Source organism: Frieseomelitta varia, unplaced genomic scaffold (genome assembly GCF_011392965.1).
Source record: "Frieseomelitta varia isolate USP_RPSP 00005682 unplaced genomic scaffold, Fvar_1.2 scaffold_652, whole genome shotgun sequence".
Classification (NCBI taxonomy): Eukaryota; Metazoa; Arthropoda; class Insecta; order Hymenoptera; family Apidae; genus Frieseomelitta; species Frieseomelitta varia.
The window spans coordinates 124,570-150,474 of NW_025110426.1; the positions used below are offsets into that span (position 1 = coordinate 124,570).

The 25,905-nt window shown below is 38.6% G+C and overlaps 3 protein-coding genes across 6 annotated transcripts in view; 2 read left to right on the forward strand and 1 right to left on the reverse strand.

Moving 5' to 3' along the window:
• The window catches only part of LOC122534969 (dipeptidase 1), a 53,883-nt gene extending 49,986 nt beyond the window's left edge, over window positions 1-3,897 (forward strand). The window contains exon 9 of the mRNA XM_043666085.1: window positions 765-3,897. Coding sequence (XP_043522020.1) covers window positions 765-881 — 117 coding nt within the window. The 3' untranslated portion in view covers window positions 882-3,897. The remainder of the gene's footprint in view (window positions 1-764) is intronic.
• A 73-nt stretch (window positions 3,898-3,970) lies between these two features.
• LOC122534967 (dihydropyrimidinase) lies at window positions 3,971-20,092 on the reverse strand. 3 transcript variants are annotated; one of them, XM_043666082.1, is made up of 11 exons: window positions 20,072-20,092; window positions 18,810-18,904; window positions 16,285-16,597; window positions 15,100-15,279; window positions 14,779-14,892; window positions 13,516-13,748; window positions 9,777-10,113; window positions 9,356-9,514; window positions 8,957-9,224; window positions 8,775-8,850; window positions 3,971-4,109 (listed from the first exon to the last, which is right to left on the reverse strand). In XM_043666082.1, coding segments are annotated over exons 1-11 (1,779 nt in total). In that variant the 5' UTR covers window positions 20,075-20,092; the 3' UTR covers window positions 3,971-4,108. The 3 variants fall into 3 exon arrangements, with proteins under 3 accessions (XP_043522017.1, XP_043522016.1, XP_043522015.1); XM_043666081.1 differs by lacking the exons at window positions 3,971-4,109; window positions 13,516-13,748 and adding an exon at window positions 12,214-12,446 and having other exon boundaries at window positions 6,332-8,850; XM_043666080.1 differs by lacking the exon at window positions 3,971-4,109 and having other exon boundaries at window positions 6,332-8,850.
• Window positions 4,167-6,596, forward strand: LOC122534968 (epidermal growth factor receptor kinase substrate 8-like protein 1). 2 transcript variants are annotated; one of them, XM_043666084.1, is made up of 4 exons: window positions 4,167-4,509; window positions 4,594-4,756; window positions 4,838-4,973; window positions 5,034-6,596. In XM_043666084.1, the coding sequence occupies exons 1-4, from the start codon at window positions 4,242-4,244 to the stop codon at window positions 5,097-5,099; spliced, it is 633 nt and encodes a 210-aa protein (XP_043522019.1). In that variant the 5' UTR covers window positions 4,167-4,241; the 3' UTR covers window positions 5,100-6,596. The 2 variants fall into 2 exon arrangements, with proteins under 2 accessions (XP_043522019.1, XP_043522018.1); XM_043666083.1 differs by having other exon boundaries at window positions 4,168-4,527.
• Window positions 20,093-25,905: the final 5,813 nt, after the last annotated feature.

The window sequence follows — 25,905 nt, forward strand, 5'->3', positions numbered from 1 at the left end:
AAAGCGAAAAAACACGCGACGCAGAACGGAGATAACAAATGGGGGAGGAGAAAAAGGAGATGAAACAGAGGGGCACGAGTTGCAGGTGAAAGAATAAAAAAGGAATAGTTGTGAACATCGGTAACGCGTTCACTGCGCGAACCACCACCACCACCACCACCATCGCCGAAAGCTTCGGCTGGACTGTAATGGCCGTGGAAGGGTTAATGGGCTTACCGAAAATTGATGATGGCTGTACAGAGTCGCATGAAATACGCGCACCACCAACTTTTTCCCTCGGCCAGCCACGGCTTACTACCCTATACACACCCTTACTACCCTCAGCAGCTACCCGTTCTCTTTTTCTCCTCGACCGACCGTGATTTTTCCTCGAAATGTTTGCAACGCCGTGCGCTTGCAACCCTACCACTATACGCGACCACCTTCCTTCCTTCCTTCCTTCCTTCCTTCCTGCCTTCTTTCTTTCTTTCGCGCTCTTCGCTCGCTCCTGCTTCAACGTCGACTCGCACCATCGTGAGAATTGATCGACCGTTTCCCCGCAGCCGATATCGAGCTCAAGCGAGCGACGAAAAGATTTTCACTCACTCGGGGAAAATTTTCAGTCGGGATCGATGCGTTTTAACGGAAACACCTTTTCGTTTAACGACAACGAGGCGTATTATCGGGCGGTTACGCCGCTCGAAAGTAGTAAAGACGTGTCATTGATCAGACAGAACGGATGGATATATTATTAGAAACGAGTGCGTATTTATTTCTGTTCGCAGGTTCGAGACGAAATGGCGGCGGACGGCGTCGAACCACTGGAGGAAGAAATTCCGCACGAGGATATAATCGGTCGTGATTACTGTCGTTACAGCGTGAAGCGACTGATGGCTCCTTAGCCACATACGGCAGACAACTACGAGGACAGTCGAAGATGGAAGGGAGGCGAAAAGCAGTGGAAGAATAGCGTAACGAATCGGACGATCATCGCGGCAGCATAGAAGAGAGATTCTCCTCGAAAGCATCGCACACAGTTCCGTGAATGATGCGCTCGCGCCGACTCCGAACGACTCGAGCTCCTCGGAAGGCTCTTCTCTCCTTCCTCGAAGATCTCCTTTTCCCCGCGTCATCCGTGATTCTTGGCCGCGAACGTAAGTAGATAGGCAAACTCGATTTCCTTGGGAAATTCGCGAGGCGCGAGTGGTGTTCGTGGACAAGATAGAAAACCGATAAAAAAGGACAGAGGAGCTCGATCGCGCGATCAACGCGTTTCTTCCTTTACAAGTACGTGTCTTTATTATAGATGGACGAGCGTATCCACGACTTTCAAAGACCAAGACACGCGTTCGCGCGTGTCGAACGTTTAAGAATTTAAGGTCAGCCGTAATCGATGTGTTTGATTTGCACTCAGCGATTGTTCTTTTTTTTTTTCTTTTTTTTTTTTTTTTTTTTTTTGTCAATGTTTCTTTTACTTGTATATATTATATAAATATATAAAAAAAGGTGTATGTGAGCAGAGGTATCATTTAGATCGAATCAGTAACAATCGTTATCATCGCAACAGGGACGAGATAACTAGAGGAATTATATATTTGTTGTCGTCGTCTTCCAAGTTCTTCGATCTCTTATCCAAAGTTAAAGTTCTATTCTAGAGTACTTCCCTTATAATTTATAACAGTGACTCTGATTTGAGAATATGCACCAGGAAGAACTTAGTCGCGTTGCGTCAGATATTAGTTCATTCTTTTCCTCCGAGGCCTTTCAACAACCAACGATAAGACGATGATTTTATCAGATACAAGTTTGTGCGATCAAAAATAGAATTGCAGCCAAGGTGGTGAGATGAAAAACACGTTTATATCAACAGGAATGGAACGAACAAAGTTATTTTACGGACAAATTATAAATGCCTTGCGTTTCTCATCGCATGTTCGTTATTAAACCGTACTAGCAATAATCTTGTTACATAACGAAATCTCAAGATCAGCTGATACATTTCGTAAACAGTCTGTCAAAACTGTTGGAGTTTATCTTAACACCGTACCTTTCTCTTTGTAGCAATCGTAGGAACGATACCATGTTTTTGTTTCTTTTTTTTTATATTTATCGACTAACCAAATCTTAGTACATGATATTATATACATACTTAACAGAACGAAGAATAATATGTATAGTTTTATATTAAAAAAAAAAAATGATGTAACGTAGTAAATAAACGCGTCGAGTCAAGCGGACCGGTTAAGTTTTTTCTAAATGTCTATTCGCGTGAAAATTTCTTTTCTCATCTGACTTTTCGCGCGTTTCCATTGACGAGAGAAGGTTGGTGGTGAAGTCCGTTGTGTCCGTCCATTATTATCAAATGTTCGGCTTCACTATGAGAAAAAGCTTGGTCGTTAATCACGAGTTAAAGCTATTGATAAAAGCCGCCGTTGTCTTCCTTCTGCAATGAGAATAGAAAACTCGGTGTTGCCCGTTGGTTCTCACCGTCGAATCGACGTCAAACACGTGTACGTGTATTTGTCTGTTCGTCAACGTTCTGACTCACTCCTTTCTTTATCAATGGCTTTAATCGTCGGCACAAATCTTTCTCTCGTTGCTTGTACGTCGTGATGTCGCATGTGTCCTCTGTGTACATCGATGTGAATATGCTTGTACAAATACACGAAGGGAAACGCCGAGGTATAAGAATCGTTGAATTTCGCGCATTCCCCTCCTACGACTCGCGTCAGATAAGACTGGAATATCGAAGCGAGCTCTACGTACGACGACGATCAAAATCACTTGTACGATCTGACAATGAGAGAGTGTGTGAGAGAGAAAGAGAAAAGAATGTAGCTTATTTCCTGTTATCCGTACTACGAACGCAGAGAAATTTCGATGATTTATATCAAATCTCGAGCGAGATTTCTCGGCTCGACGTGGGCAAGCGTGTTGTTGCCTTAGACAGATGAATAATTCAATATTTTGGTAAATTGATATATTCTTCTATATCTTTACATTTCTAAATTATAGATTCGCTAGAACTGCGAAATTAGAATATAGAAAAAGAAAATGTATGTCTTCCAAGTGAGGAGAGATAGCTCGAGTCTACGTCGAGCCTTAGCTTCAAAGTGAATTCCCATTTTTCCAGATTTTCTCCTTCTAAGAGAAAGCTATTACATTCCTTTTTCGTCAAGAAACTTCGTCGTCGTCTCTGATAACCGACACACGCATGATATATACGAACGGTCGATTTATCGTCGGAAACTCGGAACAATAGGCTCGACATTAGGCTCCTGCAATTTGCTCGTTAAAGTGAGTCTTCCGGCATCGTGATAATCGAGGAGAAAGTAAAAAGACGCGAAGCGAGGTCTGTAACGACAAACGTTATCACGTATCAGCTTCCTTATTGCGCCGATGTTGTTTCGTGGTAACGTCGCGGCACAGGCGATTATTGATTTATTTTTGAACGGCCGGATTATTTATACGCAGAAATCAATGGTTCGACCATGTACGATGCTAAAGTAAACGCGAGGGAAGGAGGCAACATGTTCAACGACGCTTACAAATCGAATCTCGAAATTCTCTTCTTCAATCTCACTTTAGTGTGTGGCTATTCTAATAATGCGCCGCAACGATCGATCATCGTCCGAGCAATCTCTACGAAACTGTGAAATGAAAAAGCGAAGTGTCCACGACCGGACACTTTGCAATTGATAATTAAAAACACGATGCACGATCTGCGTAATCCACGTTCTGGAACTCTACGCTTGTCGGACGAGGCGAAATCTTTTCTCTCCTTTTCTTTTTTTTCTTTTTAAATTCTTTTATTTGTCTTGTGTCCACGGGATGGGGATTGCGATCCGTCCAATATTTTGTTGCACTGTAATTTATGTACATCGTTTGATTAATAAATATACTCGGTTACATATTGTACTCGTCTTTATATATTGATTGAAAAAAAATTATACATTATTCTCTTTTTTTTTTTTGTTTTTTTGTTTTTTTCTTTTGGTAATTTTTCGTCGGTACTTTCACTGTGGCCCCGTTGCATTTGCTTAGAGTGTGCTTCTTAATGTGATCGTCCATTAAGAAAGTGTTCAGTGATTTCGTGCGCCGAGAATGTTGGGGTAAGTGCGTTTAGTTGTCTGTAAAATCACGTTATTCGAACATTATTCACTGGGTTATGTTATCTGTTGTTAAATTAAATTGCAGACGAATCTGCCGAGGAAACCAAGTCCATCGGCAGCAACAAAATAAAATTCGCCGTCGATTACGAAATGAATGGTAACGAGGAGGAGCTATCTATCGACGAGTCAGCGACCAATGATCAAAAATTGAAGCCGAACGAATTGACGGAGGTGGTTCAAGTCCATCCGCCGCCTTCAGACACGAATGACGGAATTTCCCCGGAAACGCCAACACCGTCAACACCAACACCATCGTTAACTACGTCCTCGGCACCACCTCCACCTCCGCCACCCCCTCTAGACACTCAGATATCCGTTTCTTCGATTACTTCGACCATGTCGACTGTTACATTGAAGAGTAATCATTCAATTAGCGGTAATGGACACATTTCTGTAACGCGCAATACACTTTAATGCGCTGTGCTATCGTTTTGCCTTTTAGGGAAAAACAACGAGAAGCAAGTGCAAGAGGAATTGAAACAAGTGTTGACGATATTCCGCGAGAAGAAACAGCACTACGGTATAAATCGCGAACCACTCTTGGACCACTGTTCCACGCCCAGAGAAGTGCAACGTTGGTTGTCGGCCAAAAGATTTTCAGAGAAGTATGTGAGAAGATTGTTATATATATTTGGCAGTGGCAGAGTTCGACGGCACGTAGACTTAAGCACAATATGATTTTCCAGAACTTGTAAACAGTTGAGAGACATGACTGGTTCGGAGGTGTTCAACTTGACTAGAAGACAATTGGAACAATATTGCGGTGTCGCGGAAGGCAGCAAACTCTACAGCGAAATTTCAACAGCACGAATTGAAAGCGAGGTGAGTTACGTGAGTCAAGGATATTTGAAATGTGGAAGTCGAGTTTCTTCCTATTTGCAGAAGAGTCCACGAATGTCAGAACTGAAGCAGATATTGGCGAAAGCTCGACACAGAGTTGAAGAATAACGACGAATCGTTCTCTACCAAATACTCCATAGAAGTATACAATAAGAATTGTACATATCTTTCAAGTGTATGTGTTGACATCCAAATCAAGAAATGTAACATCAAATTACATTTAGCATAGAGTTTTCTTTCGTGAAATTCTGCGATGGCATACGATTATGAGGAATTATCAGCAATATGTCACGTACGCCGGTAAATACTTGAGTATTTTTTTACAAACCAAATACTTAACTGACGATGATATTCTTTATTTCATTTTCTATGATATGTTGACATATCCCATTAATGATAAAAACAATAATCCATGAGAAAGGCCATACGTGTATATTATAAGCAACAAAGTGATATTTCCATTAACAGGAAATTAAAAACCTTAGTTTATTGATGTCAAGTTTTTATTTCAAGCGATCACATACATTGTAACAGACATAAATAGGTACTCTAGCTGTATCATTTATTATATCGATAAACTATACATTTCTTTCGAATACTCGACTCGAGGTCACGCAACGTGAACACATTGATAATTATATTTCTTTCTTTTCTTTTTTTCGTTTATAAAGATAAATCTGTTGTAATAAAGCCCTTGCAATATTTCTCATATTTAAATGACAAATTTCCGTACAAACTTTCATAGCGAATTGGAATACAATAATTCACCTACCAAGTGCGGTTTTGTAAAAAAAAACTTTTCACTAGAAAACAAAGAAACGATAGTTATCATCGACGTGACATGCACGATAACGATGTTACGAACGACATAATAACCCGTTTAATAGTCTACAAACTGTAAAAATTAATGTGGAGACGATGCTTTCCATTAAATTGTACGATACATTGAACGAAGTGAAATCGTTTCTCAGTTATTATTCAGACTCCAAGCAGTCTTACGTAATCACATACATTCAGCTGTATAATTATTATTTGATGACAAAACGATACATTTCGAGACATATAAACAGAATCCTCCTAATAGAATTGTTTTGCTAAAATAATTGCAACGTATAGTCTGCAGATGTCTACCATAAATCGTTTGAAAGTACATTTGAAACGTATTGCTTTCTGTGATCCCTAATATGCGTGTATATATAGAAACTCTTACAAACGTCTGCGAAATTTCGATACAAAATCTACGTTGAAAAAACACCCAGGCATCATTGTCTTCGATGCGGTCTAATTGTAAGTTTCGCCCTAAAAAAATGCGCCCCGAGATTAATCGCGATACAGTTTCCTTTTATAACTGTTACCAATGATACCAAACATTTTGGTCATTTACGAGTAGCTCAGAAAAGCCTCTTATAGTCGTAAAAATTTTCGAGTTCATCCACCTTTACACGACAGTAATTACGTAATGAATATTTATTATGCGACGATTATTATTGTTTAGTATCATTTTCCCTTAACGTTACTATTATTGTTAACTTTACTTTCGTAGACGTGCGTGTCTCGAGGATTTGATAAATGTAACACTGAATACTTTTTCATTGACAGAGTTTTCTTTAAGAAGAAAAAAAAAGAAGGAAAAAAAGAGAGAGAGAAAGAAAGGACGAGCGATCCTTGTAACGTGTTAAAATTCGGAATGTAGGACTTATGGTATTAATGATGTTTTTCTTTCTCACTGTGTAACGTGCGACTCGACTGATGAAATTAAATAGTAATAAATGACTTCATACAAATATACTTCTCATTTCACGTGGAATTTTCGTAAACGATAATCATAAGCGAACAAGTGTGCGTTCTTGTCAAGTACATCACATTAACGTATTCCTGTTCTCCGGCACAAAGTTGTTAATTTGTGATCTTAGCGTCTCTGTCTCTGTGTGATCTATTTACGAATAGTTGTGCGCATTTTCATGTTCAAGCTCTCATCGTTAAACATTGAAATTCCTGTATCCCTCGAAACAGAAAGAGCCTCCTAATGCCAAACGTTTGATTGCAAAGCCTGTTTCAATGTTCAATCGCAAGTACGGTGATCACTTTATCGTCCGAGCTGTTCTAAACCCACATATATTCCACGACTATAGTAAAAATACAGTGGAAAAGATTCAAAAGACGTCTTCCGTTTCTCGTTTCTCAACCATTTTTACTAACTTACAGACATCGTCTTCCTTTTTTATATTACGATGTATATCGATATCCGACGAATGTTCAAATGTAACTCTGCATATAGTTTATAACACGTTCACCTTTTTTTTTACGCAAACTAACAACTTCAAGTTTCTCGGATCGTTAAATTAAGAGTACTTCAATATTTACACTCGTTACATAATTAACAATATAATTATCCCGAAACGTAACGCTAGACTGTGACAGACAAACAGAACAATCGTGGTTTAATCGTGGAGTGAACTCTTAAAAATTAATGGTACGGTGTTTTCGATTCGGCTACGGCTAACGATAGCATATAAAATATATAATATTAATATATTATGCTCGTGAGAGTCTGCATGCGCCAGAGTAATCTTGATTACATGAGAGTGAAACAATCCTTACGTGTGGTATGTAATGATTCACGTCATCGTCAATGATGAAGATCTGACGATGATCATTGTTCACCGGATGTTGTCTATATATATATATATAAATTAGTAAACGATACAAAACCAAAGTAACAACTGATTAACAACCATGTAAAATGTACAACTTGTGAATCGAAGGCCAATAATCGTTCATTAATGATCGACGACGCGTCGTTAACGAACTTTACTAAATATCTAGGGTATTTCCGGTTGCGTAAAATGGCTCTGAATATGCGAATACTTTTCTTTGTTCGGAATAATATATATATATATAGTTACGCAATAAATAAGTCGCTCGTAAGTTCGACCTTGGAATTGTCAGAAATACGCACGTTAGATGATTTCCTGCAAATCTTCCTCCTCTTTTACAAAGTCACCGAGAAGAGAGTAGGAAGAGTAATTTCCAATTCTCGCGTGTCGCTGTGAAAACGTACATAAATTCGACGAGCACACGTGTGCCGTTAAACCGGCACGTAATTCCGTTATTCCGTGCACTACGTAATGAAACAGCACACAGTTGTTATTACAAACAAACGAGATGAGCTGGCAAAACTGCCGACAAAGGTGCCGGAGACGGGACGGCAGAGTGAACCTTCGGTCGATTAAAAAACTCAAACTCGGATAAATAAATGATAATGTTGTATTGCACATGAGGGGTGAAGTCGACGAATGCGAGTCCAAGTGCGAACGACACGGAAAACGCGTGAACGATCCAAGGTCAAAGATTGAAGCATACAAGTACACACAGAGAGAGAAAGAGAGAGAGAGAGCGGGCAATAATGAAGCGATAATGAAGCGAAAGATAGTGCGATGCATGAAAATATGAACTCTACTGACCGATGGCATCCGAGTCCTCCTTTGATGGAACAGACCTTGATCGATTCAGAACGTATATATATATATGTATCAATTGAAAACGAAACTTATCGTTAATTGTTAAGTGAATAGCGAACCTGAAAGCGGGTCTGATGGAAACAGAAAAACTCTGACGTAAGAACGACAAATGGGGGGGGGGGGGGAGAAGAAAATAGAATGGAGCTGTGTTTTCGTGTACGTGAATAGAATGAAAGAAGAAGGATTTTCGCCCCTAGTTTCTCTGTAAGGGTAAATCCCTATATGCAAAGCAGACCTTGAGACTCTGTCTCTCATAAATTACCAAAAGCCTCCTGCGCTGCGACCACCGGGTGGATTGTTCACGCGGATGCAAGCTCTTCTTGCTTCCTCGACGTCCTCTGTGAACGTACAACAATTCTTTTAATTGTCTGTTTTCTATTCATTTGGAAAGATTTAAAAAGAAAGAAAGAAAGAAAGAAAAGAAAACTTTTCCCTGTCGCTTACCGCTGATGGAGAAAGTGGAGTCCTGCAGGTTTCTCTGTCCCTCCATTCGCGGACCTTTCGACGACGGCGTGATGACCGCGGAATCTGGCAATGTCGGCATGCAATCGGGCATCGAAATCTTCGGTTTCGGGCTCTCGTAAGTGCCGTTCGTCTGGCGACTCTTCGCGAGAGCCGCCGCTCTCGCTTCCTCTTTGGCTTTCGCAATGGCAGCGTCCTCCTCGGCGTGTTTCTTCGCCTCGGCTTCCGTTCGCGCCACTCCGCGTGGTCTCTGCGCAAACGGTATCCCGGAACGGTGATAAGAAATCGATTTGTCGACTGTTAGAGGCAACTTGTTTGCCTTCAACAACGTTACCTCGCAGCGTCCCGCGTCAACTGACTGTAATAAAAAAAAGAACGTACCTTTTCTCTGTCTTCTATCAGACAGTAGACGTAATCAATGTTGTGGCTCGGTGTCTCGACAAACTTTCCAAATCCGTGAACAGCCTTCAGCTCGCACTCGTCCACGCAGACACGGCCCTCGACTATAACGTACTCCGGTACTCCGTGAACCTCCATACCCTGAAGTAACGTCAAACTTCAATTCAATTTTACGAAAAAAGGAAGGAGAAAAGGAACAACAAAGAATTGAACAAAATAAAGGGTCGATCGTATTTTCTTCATCACTCGTAACGACGCCCAGCCTTCTGATTGAACTTCCTGGCGGCACGCTGTGGGTTGACGAGATAAATGGAAAATAAAATGAAATCCTGCGACGCGTGCACGCAACGACATTGCGGCAACAAAGACTCTGTTAAAGCTTTAATATCGGTCATCCCTTTACCTCGAAGATGTTGAAGTCAACGGCCTGGACGTGCGTCTGAGCGGAAATCGTACGCTTCCTGTTGGGGTCCCAGACGACAATATCGGCGTCTGAGCCGACCGCTATCACTCCCTTTCGCGGATACAAGTTGAAGATCTTGGCGGCGTTGGTACTGGTCACTGCGACGAACCTCGTCGGGTCCATTATACCTGCGTGGACCCCCTTCTCCCAAACCACCGACATCCGATCTTCAACGCCGTTCACGCCGTTAGGGATCTTCGAGAAGTCATCCTTGCCCAGTGCCTTCTGCTCGGCGTTGAACGTGCAATTGTCGCTGCCAGTAACTTGGAGGCCATCTCTGACAAAACGAAGAACTGAGTGGAATAGTTTGTAAAATCGAATGAACTATTTTAACTCGGGAAGATTAAAAAAAAAAAAAAAGAAAAGAAAAAAGAAAATAGAACGCGTTGGAAAAGATTGTATAAAATCGCAGGTTACCTTGACATCTGACAAGCTAGAATAATTTTTCTCTAAACGTGCGAGGCACACGCGTCCCGAGGTGTCGAGATATACGATCGATTTTAGTTAGCAAATTGGTAAAATTGAATGCTGACCGTAGAATGATATTTAAACGAGTTTTCCTCTGCGCGTTTAATTAAGTTTAATATACCAGCAGCGAGATGAAACAGACTTCCCACGCGGTGTCTATTAAAATTACGTTCAGTTAGGCTCATATCGTGCGTGCCAATTTGTTGCTATAATTTATTACTGTCATTTGAATGCTCGTGCAATTTCCAGACGTTGCACCGGACATAACGTAACGTAAGCGTGAAAATTGTTTTATCTCGTTGTTTCAATTTGCCTCTATTGAATCTCCATACAGAAACGAGCTGTTTATCAGCCTGAAATTTGGAAGTACTCGAGAAGCACTCGAAACGAGATAAAAAAAACAATTGGATACAATTGGATAGAACTCTACTTTGCTACACCTTCTACTTCGTTGGTTGCCTCTTACGATTGAAGGATCTGCCGATTACGCTAGTACTAGACCACTTGAAATCTCGAAAAATGAACGACGACGAAGTGGATGGAACATCGATCTCTTCAAGTATGCGATCGAATCTTCAACTTAACATCGAATTGAAATATTTCCGAGATTTCCCATCGATGCGCCATTTCACTTCGATTTCGCGAGTTCACTGGTTCGCGGACCTTAACGAGTGACCGAACCGTATACAATAATTCGTCGCTTTCTTTTTCTTTTGAACTACGTCGTCGGTGTGATATCACTGGATGGAAATAATCAAGAAGTAATCATTACTTATCATTCGTTTCGCCTGGGTTACATTCAAATATACTTAAAACCGAGAGAATGTTGCAATTTGGGACAAAAATAATTCTCGACGTGCATGGCACGTGATTCCAGCACAAAAGGTTAAATTGATCGAAAGAATTCTGTCGCTAGATTTTCCAACAGTGTACAAATTAACAGAAATATCACAGAATAAAATGTTTTAAAAACTTTTTTAAAACTTTAAAAATCTTGTATTATACGTAATTAAATTAAATTAATTAAATTAAAATTGATACGTTCGCAGTAACATGATCTGTTTGCAAAGTACGATTAAATACAATAATTATTTGCGTGTGAAAGATCACCTGAACTGTGAAACCTATTGATTAACCCCTTGCGCGTTGGCAACTAATTCGCGGACCATAACGAGTGACCGAACCGTATACAATAATTCGCCGCTTTCTTTTTCTTTTGAACTCGTTGGTATGATATCACTGGATGGAAATTATCAATCAACTTATCATTCGTTTCGCCTGGGTTACATTTAAATATACTTAAAACCGAGAGAATGTTGCAATTTGGGACAAAAATAATTCTCGTCGTGCGTGGCACGTGATTCCAGCACAAAAAGTTAAATTGATCGAAAGAATTCTGTCGCTAGATTTTCCAACAGTGTACAAATTAACAAAAATATCACAGAATAAAATGTTTTAAAAAATTTTTTAAAACTTAAAAAATCTTGTATTATACGTAATTAAATTAAATTAATTAAATTAAAATTGATACGTTCGCAGTAACATGATTTGTTCGCAAAGTACGATTAAATACAATAATTATTTGCGTGTGAAAGATCACCTGAACTGTGAAACCTATTGATTAACCCCTTGCGCGTTGGCAACTAATTCGCGGACCATAACGAGTGACCGAACCGTATACAATAATTCGTCGCTTTCTTTTTCTTTTGAACTCGTTGGTATGATATCACTGGATGGAAATTATCAAGAAGTAATCAACTTATCATTCGTTTCGCCTGGGTTACATTCAAATATACTTAAAATCGAGAGAATGTTGCAATTTGGGACAAAAATAATTCTCGACGTGCGTGGCACGTGATTCCAGCGCAAGAGGTTAACGCCGGAAAATTTAACTGTTTCGATTACTTACTGCGCCAGATGTTCGATTAGATACGTAGGTGTGGTTGAATCGGGTCTCAATGGTGGACTAGTGACATAACGCCTCCCTTTCTCGATATCTTTCCCGTACTGTTCGCTACCATCGATACCCACGGTACTTGCGAGAGTCTCCCCGAACAGGACGACACCATCCGACCTTTTCGAGGACACAACGTCAGCGGCGGACTTGCTTGATACTGCCGTTACGTACAGCGGACAATTCACCTAAACCGCGTTCACTCCTGACATTAATCTCATTAGCCGAAAGGCGTGATCACAGCGGAACAACGATCTCACAAGTTGCGTACATACATATAAAATGTGAGTGAACATCGTCTTCGATTTGTTATCTCCTTTCAAAGGGAACAATTTCTTTCAGCCGTGTTCACGATACCGTGTCTAACTACAATTTCGAGACAAGCTTGAGTCGAGCTAGACGTTGAGAGGGAATCGTGCCAGGTGTAACAACAACGTGATTCCAGTGCATTGCAAGGAAAAACAGGGGAGGAGGAGGAGGAAGTAAAATCGAAACTACAGTTACGATCAACGTGCATGCACAAGAATTTTCGACGGTACGTCCAAGTGTAATTTGCCGCATGCAACATCGACGAGCTATAATTGTACTTCAATGCTCGGTTGCATCCTAGAAACGCGTTTACGCTGTCGCAACATCTCCGATCGCGATGAAAAATAACCCCCCCCCCCCTCCCCTGGACTTGGGTGGTTTCGGTGTTTCGTGTATCAAGTTCGTAGATTTGCAACAGACTTCGCGAGGTTTCGCGAGACGAGAGACCGCTCGCGACTTATTCGATTAGGTTCCAAGTAGGCCTGTGGGTAGGTCTTAATCGAGGCCATTCCGAGCACGCGAAACCACCCTGAAATCTTGGTATCCGAGGTAGTAGGTTTGTAGGACTTCAGCAGGCTTGGACGTTAAATTGTAATTTCCGTCAATATGCAATTTCATAGAAATGTCATGCCTCGTAATTCCTATCTCCTTAATTCGTTTCTTTCAAATGGTACAGTTGGACTGCACTGCTAATATTACCATTCTAAATTACATTTAGCGTTGCTACTCGAATCATTTCTCGGTCAGCGAAAGATTAATTTTCTCGAAATTAAAAGTGTGCTTGCCACCAAGTTTCCCTACGTTGCTTTCCTCGTTCACTCGTGAAGTGAAATGAAATGTATGAAAGACTGCGTGTAACTGATAATAATAATATCACGTGATGAGTATACTATATATTCTGGATGTCAAAGTCACCCTATTCTGAGGCTCACGGTGGCTTCGACTCACTTGGCCAACATATTCAGCAAGACGCAAGGTGTATCTGGGTCTGGTCTGAGAGGTGGGCTCAAAACGTGCGCTGCAGCGTGTTTCCAGCATTTGTGCGTGTAGTTGGTACCATCTGTGCCAATTGCGGCTGCCAAGGTCTCGCCGAAGACGCAAGCACCGCGTCTTCGCGCAGCATCCACCGCTGCTGCGGCGCTACGACTCATCACATGCACTATATACAGTGGACAATTGACCTAAGCATGCAGAATTTTGAACGTTTTTATGCTTTAACATCATCTTCTCTCGAGGATCAAACTGTCTTTCACCACAATGAAATCTTGTAAATTTTTAAAAAGTATCTTCTTCTTTGAATGAATGAGAGCACAGTGCAACATTATTACAATTTTCAATGACACAGTTCTATCTTTAACTAAAACTAAACTGAAATAAAAATATCATTCGTTTCAAAGTAAAATTAGAGAGGTATGTTCATTGTAAATTTTTAAAAAGTATCTTCTTTGAACGAATGAGATCACAGTGCAATATTATTACATTTTACTATGTCAATTTTCAATGACACAGTTCTATCTTTAACTAAAACTGAACTGAAATAAAAATATCATTCGTTTCAAAGCAAAATTAAGGGGGCTGGTTCATTGTAAATTTTTAAAAAGTATCTTCTTCTTTGAATGAATGAGAGCACAGTGCAACATTATTACAATTTTCAATGACACAGTTCTATCTTTAACTAAAACTAAACTGAAATAAAAATATCATTCGTTTCAAAGTAAAATTAGAGGGGTATGTTCATTGTAAATTTTTAAAAAGTATCTTTTTTGAACGAATGAGATCACAGTGCAATATTGATACATTTTACTACAATTTTCCATGACACAGTTCTATCTTTAACTAAAACTGAACTGAAATAAAAATATCATTCGTTTCAAAGCAAAATTAAGGGGGCTGGTACGTTCATTGTAAATTTTTAAAAAGTATCTTCTTCTTTGAATGAATGAGATCACAGTGCAATATTGATACATTTTACTACAATTTTCCATGACACAGTTCTATCTTTAACTAAAACTGAACTGAAATAAAAATATCATTCGTTTCAAAGCAAAAGTAGGAGGAGGGTGGTACGTTCATCGATAAACATCCATTCAAGGTATTACTACGACACATTGATTCTCAAAGTGGCGGTGCTTGAGACAATAAACGAGCATACTGTACAAATATAAGATGGACCTTTAAAAATAAAGTCCACTCCAGATTCGTCGCCCTTACCTGACTAGCTATAACGCACGCTCTATTCACAGCCTCCGCTTCCACTTCCTCCGGTCGAGACATTTCGTGACCTTCCGGCCCCGTGACTCCTGCATCGAGCAGCCGCTTCGTGTTCTAAAACAATTCCAAAATGATCTTGCCTAAATTTATGAGTGAATTCGTGACTGTGAACTCGTGTGTCGCGAACTATTTTCGTCGGCCGACTAGACTGCCAATCACGGTGCACAGTCGTCGGAAACGACGTTTTTCCAACACGTTTCCACGTTTCTCACTCGCTTCAAGGACAACCGTAACGCTCGTAAATCGTCGTAAATCACCTACCTCCGCAATAATGTCGCCATTTTCCGCGTGAACCATGGCGATCGCGCCGAGTTCCTTGCACGCTTTGAACGTCTCGATCAATTCCGGGTCCCTCAGCATGAACATGTCGTGATAAGCCATGAACATTTTGAAGCTACCGATACCGTGCTCCTTCACCAACGTGGCCATCTCCTCTTTCACCTGCAACGTGAATCGAAATCAGCACGAGGAGTACGAGCGAGCGTGAAACGGAATAGAATCGCTTCGAAGGGGAACAACAGGCGTTGCTCGCAACGGAACAAAAGTCACCGCGAACGGACGGACAAGGAGCCCGGACAAGCGCCAGCAAATAAGGAGCACGACGATTTACATGCGTCCGTAACGCGGTCCGTTTGCGATTTCCTCGCCGTTCGCTCGGTATTCCATTCACGATCGCGATTACAGTTACCAAGCCGGCGAGACTACAGCGAGCTGCAGCTACCAGATTCGTACGATTTGCCAATTTGCCGCGCGATCGGTTTCGCCATATTTAGGAACAAGCTAGAGCGGCCACTCGTCGCCCGTTTGTCGTCAAGCCGATTTACGCCGATTCGCATTAACGCTCGCTCCTGAGCTATTTGTTCGGCTCGAAACAACGATTGAAGCTTGCCAATGGATTCGCAATTTTCCAGCAGATCTTCCTGCCGATCCCCGTGTCCCATCGATTTTGTCCGACAAAAGAAAAAGAAAAAAACGATCGAGAGAGAGAGAGAGAGAGAGAGAGAAGTAACGCGCGTTAAGCGTAACACGCTCGCTGGCAATTTCCGACGATCATCGGATGGATTACGTAAATTCTATTTGCGATCTGAATACCGCTTGTCAACATTACGTTTGCCTCGCAATAACAACGGACTGTGTTTAACTTCGTGGAAAGATGCCGGTGAAGATGAAGATGAAGGGCCCCGGCAGAGAAAGAGGTCGTGACATCGGTGGCTTTCTTTTCCACGAACGTCTCTCGTATTACTCATAATTATCTCATTCTGGGGGCAAGGCAACTGTTAAATAGAATAGAAAACGCGTGCGAACTGTATTATACTGTCTCCGCTTGATCCAGCTGTCAGATCTTGCCGTTCCAATCTCCTGACAACTCGTGTCTCTTGGCAACCATGTACATGTAACGTATATAATTTGAAGACGAAACCGACTGGATCCTGTTTAGAGGCTCACTTTTGGACTCCAAGACGTGACAGCGACGTGGAGCGAATAATCGCAGCAGACTTTCTGGTCGGCGGACTCCCGGTATCTCTCGTACGCTTCCAAAAGGGACTCGTCCTTCCTGGGGATGACAAAGTCGATGATCATCGTCGTGCCACCGGCGACCGCCGCTTTCGTCCCCTGGTAGAAATCGTCGACCGATTTGGCGCCCATTAGCTCCACTTCGAAATGAGTGTGCGGATCTATGCCGCCAGGCATCACGTACTTCCCACGGGCGTCGATGGTTCTCGTGCCGCCCGGTATTATCAGATTGCGGCCCATTTGCCTAGAAATAGAACGTTCCCAATGTAAATGGAATTCGGCGGTAGCGAACGATCAACACTGTCTCGGAAAGTGTGAGAAATATGTATTATTTGTTACAACGATCGTTGCTGAAAGTTTTATAATTTAAATTATAATATAAATATAATTTATAATTTATGTAATTAATATAATTTATAATTTATGTAATTAATATAATTTATAATTTATATGATTAATATAATTTATAATTTATGTAATTAATATAATTTATAATTTATATGATTAACATAATTTATAATTTATAATTTATATGATTAATATAACTTATAATTTATATAATTTATATAATTAATATAGATTATAATTTTTATAATTAATATAATTTATATTATAATGTAAATAATTTCGTTGTTTCTGTAACAATCGAACCCATCAATACGATTAATTTCAGACTGTCAAAATTAACATTAATTTCTGTTTGGACAATTATAATTGTATTTATTTTGATTTTGACCATTTAAATTACAATGACTTACATGTAGAATATTTGGATGCGGTTGTTCCAGTGTTTATTTATAATTTTGAGAATAAATAGTGTTTATTTTAAAAGTAAAGTGTTAATAAATAGCGTTTATTTATAATTTTTCTAATGTTCATTTATAATTTTTATTAACCAACCAAAGTCAAGTGTATTATGTAAAAGTGTTAAACGTGTATGGCACGATCGACCAGTGTATTGAAAATTTTTTCTTTTTCCTTCGTTTTATTTTAAATGACTTTTAAGGATGATCACGAGAGTGCTCATTGACGATAGCGAAAGCAAAGAACGATATTTCATTTCTAAAAATACCGACTGTTGAACTGAAATCGTTCTTCCTCGAAAGAAAGATAACCAGTTCTTTCCTCTAAAGAAGCAGAGCAATGAGGCGAATCAATCGACAACCGCTGACCACTTACACGGTGGTGGCATAATTACGACTCTAAGTAATGAATACACGCGATATTACCTTCTTTCGCGTCACGCTTGCACGGCAAATCGTACCGCCCATCGCCACGTTATCTTTGCATATATTGCTCATTGATAAAACTGCCAGCGTTGTGTCGCGTTTCGCTTGTGTAAAGTAGCGAGCAAACATGCGAGTAGAATGCTGAATGAAGTGCACACTAGCAAATCTTTAAAAGTCTGTTTTGTTTGCTATCAGCTATAGATGTTCATCGTCCTTTTTTGACTTGCGTAACGATTCCGATCAGCGCCGAAGGAAGATACCGAACGAATGAATCAATTCTATTTCTATTATGAAATGTATATATATATTTTTTTTTATGATTAACACGTTGATTACCAAAAAGTATTACAAAATTTCTTGTCATAAAATGACATAAAATGAACATCGTCAAATTAAAGATATGTATATTTTTGCGATTAACACGTTGATTGCCATATTACTAAAAATATTAAGTACTACTAAATTTACTATTATTAAATTTATTAAATTTACTATTACTAAATTTACTAAATTTATTATTACTAAATTTACTATTACCAAAATTTATTAAATTTACTAAATTTATTATTGCTAAATTTACTAAATTTACTATTATTAAATTTACTAAATTTACTATTATTAAATTTACTAAATTTACTATTGCTAAATTTACTATTTCTAAATTTACTTAATTTACTATTATTAAATTTACTAATTTTACTATTATTAAACTTACTAAATTTACTATTGCTAAATTTACTAAATTTACTATTATTAAATGTACTATTACTAAATTTATTAAATTTACTATTACTAAATTTATTAAATTTATTATTACTAAATTTACTATTACTAAATTTACTAAATTTACTATTGCTAAATTTACTATTATTAAATTTACTAAATTTACTATTATTAAACTTACTAAATTTACTATTGCTAAATTTACTAAATTTACTATTAAATATTATTAAATTTACTATCAAGCATTACTAAATTTCTTCTCATAAAATGGCACAAAATGAACATCAAGTGTCAAATTAAAGATACTGACTGATTCGATACGAACGCATCTGGACTACAACTAAATTCTCAGCGGGGAACGTTTCGATTTCATCGTGATCTCCGTGAGCTCGGAGGATCGTATTAAAACTCTCGACGGCAGTCAGTGTGTTAATGACGTAATTACACGCGCGTGGAAACAAGCAGAGCAAACGTATAAAAATATATATATAAAACAACTCTTACTTAATGATACCGTCTTCGATGTAGACGTCGTTGTCCGTGATCCCATCGTCGTTCACCACCTTGCCGTTCTTAATCAACAGCCTGTTCTGCGCGCTCTGGAAACAGAACAGTCGGTGTATCGTTTTACGCAGATTTTTTTCCAAAACGTGACCGCAGCTCGTAACGATGGCCATTGAATGGTAACCTTTTGACGAGATTTTGCTGCACGTGTGTGTTATTCGCGTTTATAATGCACATATAATTAGCTGTTACTTCCTGTGGATGTGTAAATAAATTTACGCCCATAAGCTTCTCGCGCGAACAACGTGTCGCTCCTCCCAACAAATTATTACAAATGGCTATAAATGGGTTTTTCTGTGATCTTTCTATGATTAAAATCGTTGGCAATATGTAGTAATTTATAGATAGGGGGAGATAGATCTGTGCGTCAATTCTCCGGTTGACATCAAACTTTTATTTTATAGGTCACTCGTCCACTATATACCGCGTAGATGAAAATTTCCGACGTATGAACTATGCATTTGGATATCAATAGTCTTTGACAATATTAATACAACCAATTACGATGATATATTAATTAATAAGTGGCGCTCGGATATCTACGATCATACGCAATTTACCCACAGTATTTACAAATCTTGTACACCTGAACCTGTGCTGTTTTGAACAATCCTTATCACCTGTTATCGTATCTTCGATTCCAAATCGGCGATTGATAGAAAATTCAAACGCACATTCCACAAGTAACCGAGAAATATCTCAGCGTGTGAAACGATGATAAGCACATCCAAACAATCGAGCGAGTAGTGACATCGGCTGAAAGAAATCTTTGCACCGTGCGGAATTACTTCCTATTTCAGAGAGCAAACCCCCCCCCCATGCCCGCTGTTGTCCTTGATATTCGTTTGCAACGTGCGTCGGATCCGACGTCCGGTGCAGACGATTAACGTCCGTATATTGCCACCGCGCCATGGTATACCAATCAGTATATAATAGAAGTTACGCTTCACGCACTTCCGCCAATGCTAGATTTAGAGCAGCGTACGTACATATATAAACCGACGCGCCGCGACTGATAAGCGTCTTGTAGAATCCCGTGTTCCGTGATGCATCTTTCCGTACGAAGGAATAGGCACGAGGTTTCTCTCCTATCGCGTAAACGTTCTCGACACGGAAAACGCGCCGGTTTTTTTTCGCTGATCCACTTCGGCTGATATTACCATACAATCATAGTTTGGAAACCGTGCTCGCCGTATACGCACCATTTCCGCCTGCGAGTAAAGAAACACGGTCTCTTTTCACCGGTGTTTCTCGCACTGTCTCTTTCTCTCTTTCTCTCTCTCTCTCTTTCTTTTGTGCAAATAGCAACACAGCGTGTCTTTTTCACAGATTATTCCTTCGAAACAATGAGGAATCATCTTCGCGCGATTCCATTTTTCTTCGAGAAAAACTCGCACTTCTTCTTTTTTTTTCTTTTTATTCGTGCATTGATCGATGACACAGCTTTAGACGCGATAGGAAGAAAACAGTTACACGTGATTGTACTACTAGTTCATCGTATCTCTCGATTAATCGCGAGATTAATTCGTACATGTGTAACTTGTTGTATGTTTGTATTTCTTTTTTTTAAATTTGTAAATAAATTTCTGTTAATATATTCCGTTTCTCGTGGATAATAAAAACTCTCCGTGTGCGATCGTAATTTTCCACTCCTGCGCTACGTCTGGTGAAATTCGCCTTGGAAAATTCAGATCCCTGATCTGAACCAAGCAATCTTCAACTAGAACTATGTAGTATGTAATTTTTGTATTTTACAGACGTGAACACCGTGTGTTTTTAGAGATTTAAAGCAAAGATTTTTCGTAAAATATATAAATAAAAGCTTCATGATATATAAATAAAATATATCTTTTATTATATGAATATCATAATTAATATTATATTTTTTATTATACGAGTGAAATATATAAATAAAAGCTTATCTACTTCATGATATAAATAAAAGCTAAATAGATAAAATATATTTTTTACTATATGAATGTCATAATTGATATTATAATTTATTATATTTTTTATTATATGAGTAAAATATATAAACAAAAGTTTATCTACTTCATGACATAAATAAAAGCTATATAGATAAAATATATGAATAAAATATATTTTTTATCATCTGAGTAAGATATATAAATAAAAGCTTGTCTACTTCATGATATAAATAAAAGCTATATAGATAAAATATATGAATAAAATATATCTTTTATTATATGAATATCATAATTATATTTTTTATTATACGAGTAAAATATGTAAATAAAAGCTATATAGATAAAATATATGAATAAAATATATCTTTTATTATATAAATATCATAATTAATATTATACTTTTTATTATACGAGTAAAATATATAAATAAAAGCTTGTCTACGTCATGATATATAAATAAAAGCTATACAAATAAAATATATTTTTTATTATATGAATATCATAATTAACATCATGATTTATTATATTTTTTATTACACGAGTAAAATATATAAACAAAAGCTTGTCCATTCTTTTTTTCACTTTAACACATCTCCGATGGAAATTTCACGCGTTCGCAGTAGCGTTCCAGCTTTTCAGCGAATCGTCAGAGACTAGTGGTATCGAGTGGTTAAAGAAACAAAGATCCTGGCCTGACTTCATGCTCGTTGCGGTATAAAGACAAAACGTATAAATATTAGCGTGGATCTCGGTGGTGGAGCGGGTTGAAAGGAGACCCGGGGAGAGACGAGAGTCCAGAGTGGTTGCACAAAGGACTTTCGACAACCGCCCCTCAGGCCGTACCCACCGTCCGTGGAAAGATAAAGGCACATAGGGGAAGAAAGATCAGAGGGCCCGTAGGAGGGAAACATCGGGCGAAAAAAGGAGAGGAAAAAAAGGACAATCCGGCGCCACCCACGTTTCACAACCGTTTCACACACCGGGTACGCACCCTTCGCGCTTGCTAATGCAACGCTCACGCTGCAACAAACGCACCCTTCGCGCGAACCAGTGGGTCTCCGCCCCCCATAAAATCGCTTCGAGGCCCACCTCCCCCTCCTCCACCCCCCCCCCCTGTGTGAATTTAAACCACCGTGAACCGATGTGGCTTTCGTGAAATCGATCCCAATCTGCCCTCGCCCCCTCTAAACGTATGTAAGTGTCGCTGCAAGGTGTACTTTGTTAAATCGGATCTCACCAATCAAAAGGAAGGGTGGTTCGTGTTTATTGGAACTTTGGGAGGGTAGGGGAGCTGTTGAACGTTTGAATACAGTGTTTTCTTAAAGCCCTGTAATGATTGTAGCGGGTGTGCGTAAGAGAGTGGCAAGTACATCTGTTGGTTTTCTGATTCCGACACCAATTGATTTATGGCGAGAACACAGGGGAATTTTAGTGCAACGTAATTGGAAACGAAAGCAACTTGTTTGAGTTTGGCACGAAGATGTAGGTAAGTCTTTCGAAGGTAGCTAGGTTGACGAAAATTTTACGGAGGTCGAATGTATAATTATCAAGGCAAACAATTTTATTTCAACATTCTGAAGAGGAAGGTGTTTAGCTACGAAACCGAATAGAATGACGGTTTATTGAATGTAAAAAATGATCATTCTAACTATATTCTTCACTCATAGTCCACGAACGTTAAATTAATATAACACATATACTAAATTAATTAATATAGATTTTTATATTTATATAAAATGTTAATTATAATTTATATAAAATTTTTACATTCATATTTATACATGCATTGCGGAGTTTTCAGATGTTTCATTCGTCAGGACCAACTGTTTATCAGAAAACGCATCTATCCACTGTAACACGCGAAATGAGAAATGATGGGATAACCTTCGGTCTAAATGGATGGAAATGGAAATGGAAATGGAAATGGGAACGAATATCGAGAACTCGTTGGCGCAATTCACGTGGGCAGAGACCTTGTCATCCGCGCGGTGTAGTTATTAGACACGCGTGCGAACATGTGCGTTTCATGTGTTGGAGAATCTCTGCTTGGATATTTTCAGCAGGCGACCGCTTAAAAATACATTTACCCGTACGCCGGCTACGATTTTCGAGAAAAGAAATGCCACCGTCCACTTTCAGCCACGGTTTTAATACCCACTTCGCGTCACTCACCAGCTCGCTATGTACATACATATATCCACTGTGGTTCCACGCGAGTACTATAGAAGAGAATTTCCATTTTTCTACAGTGGAGCAATCTTTAAATTTAGTTACACACGCGAGTAACGCCAAAGTCAAGAAACATCACGTTTCCTTCCCCCCTCTCTGATCTTCACGTGGAATATTTTTATCTTGCACTATTCAAACATACTCAACGATCGCGTCTCAACAATTTCGGAGCCCGTTGGCTCTTCACGGTTCAATCTATCAAGTGCATGTCACGTACAGGTTACAAAACGGAGTTTCAACACGATCGTAATCAAACGCAACAAAGATGCGGATAGAATCGTTTGATAAAGAACGCGGACGACAGAACGTCGCGACGCAGTTTCTCTCTCTCTCTCTCTCTCTCTCTCTCTCTCCCTCCCCCATTTGCGGAAGCACGCTCCTGGTAAAATCGATATCTTCAGCATTTCCCGGCTACACGCCGCGGAGTTCGTCTGAACGCGGGCAAACATCGTTCGTCCAAACGCGAGATGTTATCAAACAGACGAGAGAGTCTAGTTCGAATCGAATCGCGCACGATCGAATCTTATCGCGTTTCCTTCTCTCGAATGTACATACAGGGTGGGTCGCTACACATTGCCATTTAAATTTACGTCATTGTTATTACATGTAGCGAAAAATGTTTCCGATAAAGTTTGAATGATTTCGAGGGGGGGTACATTTTGATGACACTAGTTTTCTCGTAGGCGGACGTGTAGAGGACATACGAAGCTCATTAACATTCTTTTAAATGGAATCATATGTTTTTTTATTGCATCAGTTGATACACCTTTACAAAAAAAAGTATTAACCTATTTGTGTTGAAAAAAATCATTTTCAGTTTAGGAGATATTTTTTAATTTCAATTTTGTAAAATTATCGCATGAAAGACATGGAAGACGAAGAATGGCATTCTTATGTTTATATTGTCTTTGTCTTTCGCGCATAGATTTTACAAAATTAAAATTAAATTGTCTCCTAAACTTTTTAACATAAATAGGTTAATATTTTTTGTAAATAAATATAATATAAATAAATAAATACATTAATAATATTATATAATAAATATAATAATAATATAATATAAATAAATAAGTACATTATTATATAATAAATATAAATAATTATATATATACACTATTATATAATAAATATAATATAAATAAATAAATACATTATTATATAATAAATATAAATAATTATATATATACATTATTATATAATAAATATAATATAAATAAATAAATACATTAATAATGTTATATAATAAATAAATACAATAATATAATATTATATGACAATATAAATATATTTATAAACAAATAAATATAATATAAAATTTATAAACAAATAAATATAATATAAAAATTTATTTATAAACAAATAAATATAATATAAAAATAATATTTATAAACAAATAAATATAATATAAAAATTTATTTATAAACAAATAAATATAATATAAAAATAATATAATATCATTTTATTATTTATAAACAAACAAATAAATTTAATATAAAAATAATATAATATTTATAATATATTATTTATAAACAAATAAATATAATATAAAAATAATATAATATCAAGGTGCATCAACTGATGCAATAAAAAAATATATGATTCATCATTTAAGAAAATGTTAATGACCTCTGCACATCCACCTACAAGAAAACTAGTATCATCAAAATGTACCCCCCCCTTCAACTTCGTTCTGAAACATTTCTCGCTACGCGTAATAATGACGTAAATCTAGATGGCAATACGTGGCGTGCCACCCTGTATAATAGGTAATATACATGTAGGTATTGTATATAACAGGTAAGATAAATCGTACTTGTATGACACGTACATATATGCGGTCGCGTGTTTATCTAGAAGACGTTGTCGCTCGGCTCGCCCGTTCCACTCGGCGTCTGGTCCAATTAGAAGGCGGTTTCTTCGTTTAATTGCTGTATCCAGCCGATTCGGCACGTTCGCCGCCGAGAAAAAGAATGATAATCGACCGCTTTCACGCGGGGAAAAGGATTTTTCCCCGGCGTTCTTAAGGAGCGAAACTCGCCGGGTTTTCTATCCGAACGGCGATTTCTTCCACGAAACTGGCCACGCGCGTGTATGTGCGTGTACGGCCAGAGAAAATACTCAGTCAGGTAGCTGGCTGGTTTCGTCGCGCTTCGACGAGAGATCATTCGGACTAGTGGCCGGTGGCTGTTTCACTCCGGCAAACATTCATCAGGCCGCCTTTTGTTCCGTACAAACGGAGCTGCAAAGGTGTGTAACATATTCGGCCATTTAATACGCACAGACGACGAGACCGAGCAGCTAACGGTAATTGCATAACGTTACATAATGGCTGCTGCATTTTCTTTCACGCTTTCCAAGAAGTGTCTCTCTAAACGTCGGGAATGGAATTCGTGTTGAATCAACACGGGGACAGAAAGTCGTCTGCTCTCTTACGTTTGCGACAATGTAACCTTGTGCTTGGATATACCGTACTTGCGAGATGTAAACTTGGAGATTATGTTACCCTCGAGGAAATTGCGTGAAAAAGTAACTGAAGCGATTCATCGACGAACATCGAGTCAAATACGAACAGCTACAACACATATACAGAGTGTATATGTGTAACTTGTGGGACCCACTGTCGGGGGCTGATTGTACGCCTAAAAATAATGAAAGAAAGTCATATAAATATATGTCCTATCTGTCTTCGTTTATGAGATATAATGAATTTTCTGTTTTAATTACTTTTACAAAAGATGCTCGAAATGACCAGCTTGCATTTGAAGACAAGCCTGCACGCGTCTTGTCATTCATCTGGTTATACTCTCTCTATCATTCCTGGTGTTTCTCGAATTTGTCGGAAGCCTTGCTCTATTCTATTTCGTAGTATTTCAGCATGT